Source organism: Lagopus muta, chromosome 7 (assembly GCF_023343835.1).
Source record: "Lagopus muta isolate bLagMut1 chromosome 7, bLagMut1 primary, whole genome shotgun sequence".
NCBI classification, from domain to species: Eukaryota; Metazoa; Chordata; class Aves; order Galliformes; family Phasianidae; genus Lagopus; species Lagopus muta.
The window spans coordinates 149,805-165,345 of NC_064439.1; the positions used below are offsets into that span (position 1 = coordinate 149,805).

Genomic DNA, 15,541 nt, shown 5'->3' on the forward strand with positions numbered 1-15,541 from the left:
GTTACTTGGAAGAACACCCTCCTTCAATTTAAAATTTGCCAGTAACAGATGCCATGATAAAAATGGGCAAATTTTTTTCCAATAACAAAGTTTTCTTCTTTTGTTATTAAATCATTCTATAATCAGTGAATATTAAGATGTTATAATTACAAAATAAACAAGAGAGTCAGGCAAAGCAGATAATGATAACAAAAAGAGAATAGATAGAAGGCTTACCCCTATCCTGGGCTCACTTACAAAACTCCAGCAGAGCAGATCTCCAGCAGAGATCCTTCCCCACTGGTAGCCAGCTCTTAAATGGGTCTGGGAGGGATGCAGCCTGGCTCCCCCCCTTCCGGCAGCACAGCTGAATTGCCTTCACCTGTGCTCCTCTGGTTGGCTCAGTGCTCGCCTCAGGTGATCAATCAGAGGTTCAGGCCATGATTCAGCACTTCCCATACAATCATACACTCTAGTTTCTAATCTGAATTTGTATAGTTTCAGATTCCAGATGCTGCAGTTTGTTTACCCTTTATTTTCTAGCAGAATTCTGATTCATACACTTATCTCCAGATAGACACACACTGAATGTTTGCTTTCTCCATCTGTTTATCTTATGAAATACTTAGCTTGTGAAGCCTATGTAAATACCTGAGACCCTGACTGGGAAAGCCCAGCATTCACATACAAAAGCTGTTTCTGATTGCTTCAGTCAACAAAACTTTTCTTCCATCCTTGCTCTGACCATCCATACATCCTCTTGCACGCCCCAAGAAGTGGAAAAATGCTCTTCTCCTCGCTGTCCTACTCCTCATAAGACGCAGTGGCCTGCTGCAGGTCTGACCTGTCACCCCTCTTATGGCCTGGATCCTGTCGTATCTTTGAGGCAGCACTCTTTCTACATCCTCCTACCTGTTCTGTCCTTAAGGCTGCTCTGCTTCCTGCTGCCCTCCACAACACTGCCTTTACAGCGTATCCCTCCCTGTTGCTGGACATACTGCTTTCCCAGCAGCAATAAGCCAATGCTGCCATTTAGTGATACCTCGACTGACTGAATGTTCCCAGTGAAGCCCATCACCCTACAGGACAACCTCTGTTTGCTGGCCCCACTGAAGAACAAGTAAGCCATACATCATCCAGGAGCTTCCCCTCCACTCGAAGCTCCCACGATGCGATGCTGCCGTCGGAGTCATCAGCGTCAGACTTTGCAGGATTAAATGTGTTGGAGATATAAAGTCTCAGCTTCCGCTTTTGCTGTTGCACAAAAGGAGAGAAGGACATATCTAGGTTAAGTCCAGGTCTCATGGCAGCCACAGGAAAGACTTTCACTAGAGAATTTGCATGTACATGAATACGTTGTAAGCAGAGGAAGACAGGAGGCTGCAGATCCTGTACCTCTGGTCTCTAGTGATGTTTCAGTTTCACTCTCCTTTTGATTTCCAATGGCATTATCCCCATTCTTCTTTTTACCCTGGCAACTTCTTTCCTCATATTTGCCCATATACAAGTAGGAACTGTGTCTGTTTCCTCCAGAATCTGACACATCATCACTAAGATAATATTTTGTAAGAGGTGATCTTGTTCACATCTGAATATTTTAGATGTCTTTCTTTCTCCTAGCTTTCAGTTTCCAGCTTCCTTGTACAGTCCACCTAAAACTGAGTTAATAACAATGACTAATTCCACTGTGAAATACAAGAGATCTCTCCTTCATACTTTCCTGTTTCCCTTTGCTAAACCCTTAAGACATGTCTTTTTCTTGCAATTCACACACAAACCAGATGCAGTTGACATTTCAGAAGTGGCCTCCTGCCGGTCCCTGTACTTTCCCTGCCCAGTCAAAGCCAGTCTGCATATCATGTGTTTCTCCTACACCGCTCTCTGATTTACTGTCCTTAACACTACACAGTGAGTTGCCTTTCTCCTCGCAGTAACCACTACAAGTCAGCCCTCTTCTGATACACTGACATCAGAAATTAAAACAATTAATAAAAATCCTAAGCAATGACTGTCTTTAAAGCTGCAGGTATTTACTGACATCTGTGAGTATGGTGAAAGCTGAGCCTTTAATCTCTGCTAGAGGAAGACTTTATCCAAACTGATAAGCAAAACAGGTTGTCTTTAGAGGTTGATCCAAAAGGTACTAAAAAGTTATAGCATTATTAAGGCAGTGATTATCACCCATGAAACACACAGAAATATCCTTGCTCCTGACTCATAAGTACCTAGGGAAACAGAGCAACTGCAGCAGGATTCCAGTACAAAAGGGGCTTTAAATCTTCAGAAAATTCTTCATCAGAAGCAGAATAAGGGAGCACAAAGAAAGAAAACTCACATTTGTTGGAGTTTAAATATAACTTCTTTTAAAAGATCTGAAGTGTTTGTAAGCTGTTTTCTCTGCTAAATTGTCCTTGGTGATGCTTCATTTCTTTAGGCTTACCCTTAGTCCAGGAACTCTCAGTAACTTCTGGCTGTAGAAAACTCTGTAGGTTAATTTCTCAGGGAGACACAGAATTCTCCTTTTTTTTTTTTCCAATCTCTAAGATCCAGCTGTGTTTGTGCCATTGCTTTCTCTCTCAAGTCTCCAAATCTCTGCTCGTGCTTCAGACTTCCTTCTTATTGAGGCAGTCTCCCATCCTTCCTGCCCCACCAACCCGCATTCCAGATGACACAATCTCTCCCTTCACACCCCTGCCCTCCCTATAACAGATCTACCAAGCCAAGCAACCCTTAGGACAATAGCAAATACCAGTCTCCCTTTCTGCAGCTGGGCCTCGATCCTTAAAAGCAGTTTATGGAGTTTACTGCCATCAGATATCAGCCACCACAGTTGTCACAATCAGCAACTCTAGACCTGACCTGCAGAATACAGTCAGATCTGCCAGAGATACAGTGCACTGCAAGCACATTTTGCTGCTCATGTTGAAAATCATAAGCCTTTTACCCAGTGGCTCAATTCAGCCCTAATTACTTACAAGCAGTATAGTATGGTAAGGCTGCTGGCACAATTTCAGATAGCATGTAATTATTCTGCCGAGAAGCCAATCAGGAACCCAGTAACACACTGGTGTGGCACCACTGCCAACGCAGTCCTCTCAATAACAACGCATAAGAATTCCCAGAAAGGAAAGCAACTGGGCCTGCTAGGACCAAATCCATGAGTGCTCAGAAGGACGCAGCTCCATCCACAGCCTGCTGACTGAGGTGACCCTCAAAGGTCAAGGGACTGCAAGATCCACATACATGTGAAGGATAAGGACAGTAAGACAAATGTAACTAAGTCGACACTCCCAACCTATGATCGCCTACTAACCAGAGGACATACCTCTGCCCAGACTGATCTCCTCACACTAGGGAAGCTGTAAGCTATTTGGCTTTTTATTCTAATTGAAAGTGTCACAAATGTCTCAACTAAAGATGAGAAGATTCCTAAAAAGAAAAACTCAGTACATTGTTTGTTTAAATTGAAACTGTCATAGATTCCGTTTCGCCTACAACATTTCTGCAAACGGCCTGCACAGACACTTCCCATACAGAGATTTAAGATATCTTTTCAAAAGCGTCAGTAGTTCTCAATGGAGTACCCCACTGAGCCATAGGATCTCTGAGCTGGTAGCAACACAGAAGTCCACATCTCACGTGCCTGTACCATGTAGTGCCATACAGAAACTCATGAACACATCATTTAATAAACAAGGTCTTTGTTACTCCTCCTTGACTTACAGAAATTTTGCTTCTCTACAACCTCTTTCTAATTTCAAACCTAACCATTATTTGGTCACCTTCCCACAGAATCACAGAAGGACTCTGGTTGGAAGGGACCTTAAAGATCACAACCCCTCCTGCAGGCCCACCAGCTCAGGCTGCCCAAAGTCCATCCACAGCCTTGGACACCTCCATGGATGGAGCACCGACATCTTTTTTTCCCCCACTTAGTCCACATCACATTAAGTACAAGATTTTCATTATCAAAATAATTAACCTTGCTTTTAACGATGTTTGAAATCAATTGACAACTATTTCATAGCAGAACTCCTTCGTGCACAACACGCCTTCTGGAACTTTTTCTTCAGCATGACAATGTCTCCCAAATTAGAGTCACCAGCAAATTGCACCTCCAAATTTCAGAACTAGCCTCCCAAATTCTGACATTAAAGACAGCCATGAAGACACTGCAAATCTTGGTCCCAAATTTTAAAGATTAAATAAACTGGCTTTAAGGCAGACCAACAACTACCATTCCAGTGGAACACCTTTATTCTCGATATTCTCTACTTCAGCCAGTTACTCACCCAGGTGCAGCTTTTCTGATAGGGATGGGGTATATCCCATCAGAACCTCACACAGACACCCTGGTGAAGCCCTTCCAAATTTCCTTCTGTATTTGCACAAACAAGGCACAAGACAATGACATCAGATAGATTCTGCCCACGCACCAGAGTCTCAAGGTACAGATGGGAAAGCCGAACAGCTAACAAGTATTAGAGCTGTCACTGCTCTCCATCATCTTAATTTTTATTACTATTATTTTGCAATCCCTACCTCTTTCTCCTTAACTTCCCACCAGGAATCAATTAAAAACTCCACTCAAATTGGGGTAAATGGCACCTGCAGCATTTGTTGATTTAAATGAGTGCAGGCTTGATTCAAAGAGCTCAATGGCAGCAGGCAGAGTACAATACAAAAATCTGGGCAAAGTATTTGTCCCCTAAGAGCATCTCTTGGATGCTCTAGATGTAGAGCCCAGCAGGAAGAACAATGCAAGTTCCTTAGAATAATTGACTGGCAAAGCTCAGATATGAAGTGCTGTGGACACGAAGTCACTGGGAGCAGAAACAACTAAAACAACCAAAAAAACTTGCCAGAAAGAACGCTGAACAGCATAGAAACATCAGCATTTCATGAACACTGCAAGTTCCTTTCTGCCAACAATCTGATAACAATTCCTCAATCATCTCAAAACTTGAAAACAGGGAAATAATCTAAATCTACAAAACCAGGGAGAGGCAGTTAGACTCTGACTGTATTCAGACACACAGGCTCTTTCTGAACATAAGAATGGAGAACCTGGGAGTGAATTACTTAGTCTGAGGAACTGCAGCTTTGCACAAGTGCTGTGAACTTGTTGTAAACAGCTGCAGGACTGGAAGAATTGGCTGCCGGGAGGGGCTGCTGACAGTGGTGAAGCGAGCTGGCAGGTGGCTCATTCCTGCACCCCGCACCCCAACCAGCCTCAGACAGAATCGCGGCCGCCTTGCTTCTGAGTAACACCACAGATGTCACCCATTTCAACAGCGCAGCTCTTCACACAAGATGAAGGAAACAGAGACAGGCTCCGTGCATTCTATGCACTGCCTCCAATCAACAGCGTTTGAACCACCTCCCTCAAAACCTTCTCCAAAATAACCAGTCTTCCAACATGGAGAAAAACCCAAAGCCAACATTAGGCTCTAAGTCTGTGGCTCTAAAGAGGTGGTGAAGCTTCCACCCTTCAAGATCTTCAGACCTCAGTGTGGCCTTGAGCAGGAAGTTGAACTAGATGCATTCCACTGTTCCACCTTAACCCAATCTTTTCTGTGATTCAGTGAAACAGCATTGGAAAACTGACAAAAGTATCATTTCAGTAGGAAAAAATGATGGGGAAGTGCTAACTTGATCTGGTAGAAATCCTAAAAAAATTCACTTATCCTTTTCTTACATGTATCATGCTTTTATAGGCATATTAAATTTTAAATACATGCATTTTAAACGCATGTATTTCTGCAAGATCTTCAACATTTTTCCACGAGTAATTCTCCCCATCGTATGTTTTGTCATTCCACAGTTTTAGATTCTGACTGAAAACTAACATGGAACATCATGTATTTCCTCATTATACCACTCTAAACTCTTCCATTCCTCTTTCTAGTCATTCTAATACAAAGTTTTTCAAACAGAATTTCTTTTTCATAAGCTATATTCCATTTATTAAAGACTTTCAGAAGTTACAGCTGGTAATATCCGCAAAATGTGCTCCACCATTTTTCCATACACATTGCTTCCCAGCTGCTTATTCTTAGGAGCTCTGTACGATTCATATCAAACTGCCTCTGTTACCAGGGCCTTTGCTGGGAAGTTCACTGCACCACATCGTTCCCCCTTACATCAGTCTAGGCCTTTTTCTGACATACCTTCATCGGCCTCTTCAGTGCTTCCTGAATATCCACGCGCTTCCGCATAATGGTCTGGTCCAGTTTGCGTTCAAAAGCCAACAGATCCATGTAGGCCTGGGACTCAGGAACCAGCTCCCGGATCTGAGAAGGAAGGAAGGAACACCAAGCGTTGGAAGCAAGAACACGCCGTGCCCAGAGCAGTAATGCTCTCTCAGCCACCGGACAGATGAGCTCAAAAGCTGTCAGCCCAGTGACGGTAAGTCTCTAGCGGGGCAGGTTTCAGCGGCAGAGCGCAAGCACGACCGAAAAGCGGGAACATGGAATTAGAGCTGATGAACTTTGGAGCCACAAGGCTGGAGCCACTGATGAATTTTACAAGTGAGCCTTAGCTACAAGTAGCCAGGGAGCCACAGTTCTTGGAAATGCACAGTACTTCAAATTTGTCCTGCTTAAGCTAAAAAGGTTCTCTCTATACTGAAAATAGAAGATTAGGTATTTGTGTTGTTTTAATAAAAGCAAGTAATATTCAAGCACCGCTTAGCGGGGCATGGAGCATCTCCTCTATGAGGAAAGAGAGCTAGAACTGCTCAGCCTGGAGAGAAGACCTGGGGGGGGGGAAGAGACAAGCGAGGTGGACTCCCTACGACCAAGTGCCACTAGTTTGAACAGATTTTCTGCACTGCAGAATTTTTAATATAAAATATTAAATATTTAATGGCCAGTAGTCCAGATGATGAGGCCAGGCTCTTTTCGGTGGTGCCCAGCAACAGGACAAGAGGCAGCGGGTACAAACTGGAACACGGGAAGTTCCACAGGAGCACGAGGAAAAGCTTTTTTACTTTGAGTGTTAAATAGCACTGGAAAAAGCTGCCCAGAGAGGTGGGAGAGTCTCCTTCACTGGAGATATTCTGAGTCCACCTGGCTGCTCTCCTGTGCAGCCTGCTGCAGGGAACCTGCTTTAGTAGGGGAGCTGGACTGGCAGATCCCTTCCAATTCCCACAGTTCTGGGATCCCATGATCAGTCAAAATTGCAATTTAGGAAGGCACCACTGTTACCATATCTTCTCGGCTAATGTGAAACTGACCTAAATGTTTAAGTTTTGATATGACCAGAGATGCAGAGTCAACTTAAGTTCTTGCTAAATTTTTCTGGTATTTAATATATTAGCTAAGCCATATTAACTGTAAGAAGAAAATCCCTTTTTATTCACCTTATTCCAGAAAGGTTAGCAGAGAATGTGATAGAAGTAGGTTAGGAGGAAGAAAGAGACAGAAGTCTCCTACTCAGTACAAGAGACACCTGGTCATCCTGCAGAGTCCAGTGAAGAACCACAAAGGTGACAAAGTGACAGGAGCACCCTGCAAGGAGAGGTTGAGAGAACTGGGACTATTCAGTCTGGAGAAAAGAAAGATCGGGGGAATTCATCAATGTCTGTAAAAACCTGAAGGAAGGGTGCAAAGAGGATGGAGACAGGCTTTTCTCAGTAGACAGGACGAGAGGCAATCGGCACAACCTGGAATACAGGATTCTCACTGAACACCAGCAAACACTTTACTGTAAGAGTAACCAAGCACTGGCCACAGGTTTCTCATAGATACTGTGGAGATGCTTCTCCTTCTCTGAGGTATTCAGAAGCTATGCTGACACGGCTCTGGGTAAGCTGTTCTCAGAGCTCCTGCTTGAACAGGGGAAGGAGTTGGACCTGATGACCTCCGAGGTCCCTTCTAACCCAAACCATTCCGTGATTCATTCGTGTGTAATGAGCAAATACTTAAGATCTGAGTCTCAAAATAGACACACATACCCTTGCAAGAAAAGGTCAGTTCTTAATTAGGAATAACTTAAGCAAGCAAACCACAAAAAAAGGAAACTCTAATTAAGTATAAAAATACTCTACTGGACTGCCATGTCAATTTTTATAATACTCCAGCTTTCAGCTACGTAATTAAAATATTCAACTGTTAAAGTTATCTGTTCTATAAGAATTAAGAGCAAATTGGTATTCCTGTTTTGCTTTAAGATGAGAAGTCTGCAGTCTGAATTTCATTTAAGACACAAGCATGTATGTGAAAAATACCTGGCAAAGAAAAACACGCTAAGGCAAGAGAGCTTCCCAAGTGTGGGTACAACTTCGTGCATACTGTGTACAAAACTATTTCACTTCACAAGACAAAACTCCAGGCTTCTTCTGGATCAAGATCAGTCATTTTTCTTTCATATGAAGGGCTACTAACAACAACTGATCCATGATGTTGACATGCTGCCATCAAACCTTCAAGTAGTGGGGAAACGACTCACAGCGCTGGCCATAACTGGCATCTGTTCACTCGCCTGTTGGTATTAGGGAGCCTAACAGGTTCCCAGTAAAATCATCCTGTTTTATGGTCAGATCTTGTGCATGCACATGTTAACTATGTGTTGCAAGGACATCAGCACTACTGCACCGAGTCATCCCAGGTATCAGTCTCTCCCAGCACTGAATCCCTGACAGCATTTGAAAGTTGATGCCCTTTATCAGCTACAATAGCTGAAGGTATGGTGCTTCAGAACAACTAGGGACAGTCTGCAAACTAATCCATTTCGTTCACTTGGAACCTGCCATCTGTTTGTCTCATTTGAAGTCATCTTCTTGTAAGGTTGGAGCAGCAGTGGACAGGATCTCCCTAAGCACCTTCTCCATGTTGCTCATACATTTTTCAGAGGTTAATAGTTTGCTCTCATCCCTTTCATTTCCAGGATGAACAATCACTCCGTACTGTATTTATACTGATGAAGACTATCAAATGAATGTCTCTTTCAATATTATTTATTTGTTTGTTCCTTCTGAGATGCTAGAACACCTGTACTATTTGCAGCAAGATCAATTCTTTTGAAAAGCAGATACCACAGAGCCAAAGAAATGCTTTGCTTTTACTCCATGAAGTTCTGTTCAGCTTTAGCTGAATCACTACATTTTTAGCTACTCGTATTCTACTCAGTCTTACTATCAACTGAATAATCATAGAACCATAGAACCACCAAGGTTGGGAAAGGCCCACAGGATCACCCAGTCCAACCACCAAATAATAAAAGAACAGGAATATTTTTAGGAGCAAAGCACAAAGGGCAAGCACTGCTCTGAAAGCATCAAAGAGTTGGCAGACAGCTTGCAGGATAAAGACAAGGCAATATTTCCTCCCCACAGCGAATATGAACCTTGACATATGAGAAAATACCCCCATGCCACTATCTTGTCCCACAGAGAGCAAAGGCTTCCTCAGCTTCCTTCAACACAGAGCAAAGGAATCATGCTGTGCTGTTTAAAAAACTCTGGACACGGTTTCAGGCTTCTACCTGTGAGTCACAGCACAGTCAGTTCCTGAACTCCAGGCACAGGATGAAGCAGGGAGCGCCCACACAGCCCTGCAGCTCAAGCACGCGCTACAGCTGCCGTACAACTCCTCACGCTGGTTCTCAAACTACTACGGACAGGACATAACGGAATTGCTAATATGTGTGTGGAAACAACAGTCATCAGTAAGTATTTCTATTCCACATTTTTACATCTCTTACCACGTGAAAGGGAAAAGTCATTTCATATTCCATCTACGACCATCGTTTAAGAAAGCACACACTCCAAAATTAGCTAACAAAGATAATACTGCATGTAATTCCCTGAATGCAAGTGGCAGCAGGTTAAAAAATTGTTTGGGAGAAGAATTGTATGTACTCTCCTGTTGTATGATCAATGAAAATAAAAATGCTACAATCAAGAAACAACAAGAGAGCTTGACAAAGCAGATTACAAGAACAAAAAGAGAACAGATACAAAGCAGATACAAAGCTTACCCATATCCTGAGCTCACTGCAGAACCCAGCAGAGGGGATCTCCAGCAGAGATCCTTCCCCGCCGGCAGTCAGCTCTTAAATGGGCCTGGGAGGGGGGCAGCCAGGCTCCAGCCCTCCTGCAGCAGTGAATCGCCTTCACCTGTGCCCCAGGGCCGACCCAGCGCCGGCCTCAGGTGGTCAATCAGGGGTTCAGGCCGCGGTTCTGCAGTGCCCACACACCTGTGCTGTGCCTCTCCTGCAGTGCGCGGCGCAGGGAAGGCAGGGTGCTGAGCTAAAAGAAAGGTTCACTCGGCTCAGTTTTGACCGCTCTTATGGTCTTTTTCAATCTAGTACTGGAATATTTTGGTGGAAGCACGGTGATGATCCAAGCCCATACCCTGTCCAATTTTACCTCAAGAATGAGAGAATAATCGAAGGTAAGCCCCAGGAGCAGCACATCACAAAGAATAATTTGATTTGTTTCTCTAACGTAATTGCTTAAAAAGAGAAAGATACTTTTGAACTGCGACCAGCAGTACATAATTCATTTTTCTGTTTTCTTCGTAGGTAGCTGAAGCTCAGTTATCTTGATGTATCTGTGGTAAGGATCTGCACAACCTACAGATTTTCTTCTTGCATTTTCCCCTAACTGAAAAGCTCATAGCTTTTCATCCAAGCTTTCTCTCTTGTACGAGAGTTTTAAGTATGAACGTGTGAAGAGTACTTCAAGACCTGAATTATCTACTCTGGTCTTTTTCTATTTCAAGAAGCTACAAAAATTACCTAGCAGCAGGAACTCATCATCTGATAGTCTGAAGCATGTATGCTAAATCCTCTCTTATAATTACATGGATAACTGGAACAAATTAGCACTAACATTAGTAAGGTAGGGTTTTTCTAGGGGCTGAGGATCTTTTTCTTTCTATTGTGAAAATTCAAATATTTCAAAAATTTTAAAATAATAAGAACACATTATTAATCTCTGCGCTTTTATCCTTCATTCCCATGGACTTATTTTATATTGACGGCTGCCAAATAGCGCAAAAAAGAATTGTGGTGATGAGGACAGTGAGCAGGACCAGCATAATGAGGAAGGCTCACAACTTCCTTGTAACGGCAGCACAGTGTGCGTGTGCTTGTCAACAAATACACACAGCTTGTGAAACAAGCAGATGGAATCCAAAGTCAGCAGTGCTAGAATCCAGTACAAATCCAGTTGCAGCACTACTATTTCTTGGATAACCAAAACATCATGGGAGAGCTTCTATGACTGGCATGTGATGTCTTGGAAGGCAACGAGAACCAGCTGCACACTACACAAAGGCCTCATCTAGAAGGTGAGCGTTGCGCTAAAGCAGCTGACACTGTGGGATGCATCTCCTACAAACCAGCTGATCAAGGAGAAGACAGAGCCTGTGAAACATCTTTAAAATGCTCCACTGTAGCAGACCCTCATACTTATGGAGGACTTTAACCACCATGACATCTGCCTACGGACAGCACGAGGCATAAGCACTAAGGAGATTTCTGGGTTGGATTGATGACAACTTCTTAACGCAGGTGATGATGTCCTTTGCTGAACCGATTACAAACAAACAAGGAAGAACTGGTTGTGGATACGAAGATTAAAGGCAGCCCCGGCTGCAGAAAAAGAATGAGATAGTGGAGTTTGGGATGCTCTGAAAGAGAGCAAGACCAGGACCTCAGAAGAGCAGCTTTTGGCATATTCACGTATTTGCTCAGAAGGATTCCATGAGATGACAGGGATCCCCAAAGGACAAAGGAGCTCAGGGGAGGTGGGCTGACCTTCAAGGACAGTCTTTTCAAAGCACAGGGGAACAATCCAGACCAGTGTGCACAGTTGAGAAGGCCTGGCAAAAGATGAGCAAAGTTAATCAGGGAATTCCTGAATGGTATCTAATGCAAAAACAAAAACAAAAACAAAAAAGAACGATGGAGGTGGGAGCCAGATCTCGCAGCTTCTCTTGGTAGACGTGCTCCACCCTGGCCCACGTGGCCCACTGTGGGCTTCACTCCAGTTTCTTTCTGGCCTGTGTCCAGAAGTTCAGGTGCAGTCTCACAGGTAGGGCATAGCAGGGAATAGCCTCTTTCCTTGACAGGATGGCATCGCTCAGGCTGACACAGCCCAGCATAATACAGCACGCACATCAACTGCCTCCTCCAGGTCAGTGACAAAGGTGCTTAACAGAACAGCTGCTAAGACAGATCCCTGTGATACTTGGCTTATCCCTGTCTTCCACAATGGGTTGCGTGACCCATTGGACATTATTCTCTAAGAACAATCATCCAACTGTATTTTAACTTGTATGGTTGTCCACCTAACTACACCAGAACGTATCAACTTGAATATGAGAATATAATGGGGAAAAGTGAAAAATTTGCAAAAGCCAAGATAAATGAAATCCATCCACTACCATCTCTTGGTCACTGATCCAATTCCACTTCATTATTTCATCTTTGCTACTGCTAAGATTGCCATTTCTTCCTTATGAACAAATAGCAGATCCAGACGTCTCACTTCATCCTGGCACAGGTGGAGAAAAAGGGGACAACAGTCATGCAGTAACCACAAAACAACAGGACAGCTATCACAGTATGAGAGCAGAGCAGAGGAATCCCTTGCAGTGGCCAGTGAACAGCAGCAGGAGCTGACTGTTTATAAAGGAGAATGAAGAAGAGAGGATTAAAAAGGACAGCTGCATCAAAACCCATCAACACAGCTAGACAAGAAGTTCTCTGAAGAATCTGGGAAGCACTGAGAAAGACAGTAACTAACAGTGAGCAGTGAGATGAGGGAGGCATAGTTTCCTGTTCTAAAGTTGCACTCCACTCAGCAAGCTAAATAGGGAAAAGAGATGCACAGCTGTGGAGACAGAAGAATTTTCAGTGGAGCTTGTTGCATCAGAGTGAGTAGGCATAAAAGCTGAAGAACAGAACAGTGAATCACAGTGACAGTGTCTGGAGAAGTACGTAATGATTCCCAACTAAGGAAAAGACAGACAGTGACCAGAAGTAATGAGCAGACGTGGCCGGAAGGAAGGCAGAAGAGCCGTGGGATGTGTGGTCGTTTCCCAAAGGGCAGCTTGTGGCCGGAGCTCAAAACTGAAGCGCCTTATAGACTCAGGTCACAAAGGCCACGTCAGCTGGTGATACCTGCACACGCCTCTATGAATGAAGATGCCTACGAACTGCTCTGAAAATGAATGAGGGTATTAATGACCTGAGAAAAAAGAAAGGATCCAGATGTAAAGAAAACACGATATGACATATGCTGTGGCACAGAACTGTAATCAACGTTGAACACACGAAAAAAAACCTCCAAACCTTGTTACATTACAGTATGTCAGCCTACACTTCATGAAGTCTCTTTCTGTTCGTTAAAATTGCATTTTAGACAAAAGGTACTCAGCAGATGCAGTCTACTTCATTTAAGTAAAGCATTTAACATGCAGTCATAAAGAGAAGAGCTATTAAGACTGAAAAGGTGGGCATTAGAACAAAAATGATGTGGTAAAGAAGTGGCATGGAAAAAAAAAATAAGCAGTATGTATTCCATGGACTGGTGTTGAAAACGATTTTATTCAGGTAATTGTATTAATAGCTCTAGCATTTAAAAAAAAAAAAAAAGGAGAAGTATACTAACAAAACAAAACTTAATGATAAAGGATGTAAGGAAGCTTAGAAATGTGCAGTAGAAGTGGGATGAAATATAACATTACAAAGCACAGGATCATGCTCCTTAAAGTCTATACCAATAATTCCTGCTCTGACATGGGAATTCATCACTTGCAAAAATAGAAATACTTGTATTGGTCAATCATAGAATGACTATATGCTATATCATGTGGAAAGGCTGTAAAAAAAGAAAATCTAATTCTAATGGGCATCACTTGCTCTTTCCAGTGGACATAAAAATGCCTCTGTGCTTTTCAGGTATTGGTGATACAATATGTACAGTTCTGGTTTCCCAAGAATTAAATTAAAAGAAGTTTAAAAGATGTGAATTTAGCCCAGGATAGACATAATGAAGGACTGTGAGGATTAGAAACATAGGGAGCCATTTGTATTTGGAAAACTAAAAGCACTGCCCTAGCTAAGCCTAACAGCAACCAAAAAAAAGTGTGGAGGAGAAGCTGCCAAATCTGAAATACCTCAGAAGTAAGGAAGCTAATTAATCTTGAGGCAGTAATTGCGTGCGATGGCTTCTATGACAGAGTGAACAAGACTGGATGTGACAGGAAGTTCCCTACATTCCCTCATATCTTCCTGTGTGCAGTGGTTTGGTAGGCTGCACTGTTCTTGTACAGTGATACCCACATGAAATTAAGCTCATGTCAAACAGCTGCACTGCAGCAGAAAAGCAGCCCCAGGCAGCCAGCAGCAGGCTCCAGCCAAGGCACAGCAGGTACAGGACCTGAAGTCCCGCCGCTGGTCAGCCATGCAGCTGCCTGGCTCGCTCAGCAACTGACCCTGAGGACTCACCCCCCTCTCTATTACATAAGAGTTCTCAGCAGTAAAATGTGTTTAATAGAACAGTTCACAGTTCCCAGGAAACACAAGGAAGAGTCTGCAGAATGCCGGCAGCAAAAAAATGCTGACTGGCTGAAAATCACTCCAGAAGTAAGATTTGGGAAGTTGGAACTTTTACCCTGTTTCATTTCATTCCTTATCCACAGTGTAAATCTTCCACTTGACAGGAGGCTGATTTACACAGCATTTCGCTGTCTCCTGAATGGTGAGAATCAGGAGGTTCTGACACACTTGACTGTGCCTAAAGAAGTACTTTAGTCCAGACACAAAATCATACCACTGATACCATGGCTTCAACTGCACTGATAAGAACTCCATTACTGACAGGACTCTAGCAATTTGTGTTGTCTTATTACTGCATCAGTTAAAATTACTGGCTGGCTGTAACAAGGGTAATGAAAGAGAGAAAGATTTGGTGACAGCGTGGTACTGAATGGTGCAAGCACTGGTGCAGCTTTTTGACTTATACGAAGGGTAGGCTCCATCCATTAAAACTTATCACAGACTTGATAAAGAGGTGTTAAGTCTTCTATTGCCAGAGAAGTTTGGCTACCTCTTTTAAGTTTTTTCTTTTTAAGCTTTTAAGTATTCATATGTTTAAAATGCCATCCATAAAGGATGATTGTCTCTGAAAAACAACTGTGAGACAGACAAGAAATGTGGCTTTCACTCTAAGAAAGTACAGACCCTAAGAAGGAATGAGGCTTTAACACACCATGGAGACTGCAAGTAGTTCAAAACTCTGGACTTCATGGCAGCCTTCTCCTTTCAAGACAGCAGCATGAGAAAATGAATGGCTAACTCATGAAGCCTGTACTGCCACAGAGTGACAGGAAGTGAACATTTGCTATTAGGTGTACCAAAAAGGGCTCGTTTCTTCAACTGGTTGTAACTGGGCACCATTGGAATGTCACAGAAGAGAATCTGGAGGTTGCTGTAGAGTTTGGGTTTACATCAGCAGTTGAAAGGCAGACTTGAAGAAGAGAGCTACACACCTCTGAAAAGAATTCTGAGCCCAGAAAGATCAGCAGAAGCCAAAGAAACCAGGACT

The 15,541-nt window shown here is 43.1% G+C and overlaps 1 protein-coding gene and 1 long non-coding RNA gene across 6 annotated transcripts in view; one reads left to right on the forward strand and one right to left on the reverse strand.

The window, feature by feature from the left end:
• Positions 1-15,541, reverse strand: part of SMARCD3 (SWI/SNF related, matrix associated, actin dependent regulator of chromatin, subfamily d, member 3) — a 251,183-nt gene that overhangs the window by 29,550 nt on the left and 206,092 nt on the right. For all 5 annotated transcript variants that reach the window (XM_048951411.1, XM_048951415.1, XM_048951414.1 and 2 more), the window contains 2 exons: positions 6,150-6,272; positions 1,111-1,233 (listed from right to left, as the gene is read on the reverse strand). In XM_048951411.1, the coding sequence (XP_048807368.1) occupies positions 1,111-1,233; positions 6,150-6,272 (246 nt within the window). The remainder of the gene's footprint in view (positions 1-1,110; positions 1,234-6,149; positions 6,273-15,541) is intronic.
• Positions 9,973-13,500, forward strand: LOC125696140 (uncharacterized). Its single transcript, XR_007378198.1, has 2 exons — positions 9,973-10,376; positions 10,507-13,500. It is a non-coding gene; the product is annotated as an uncharacterized LOC125696140 (long non-coding RNA).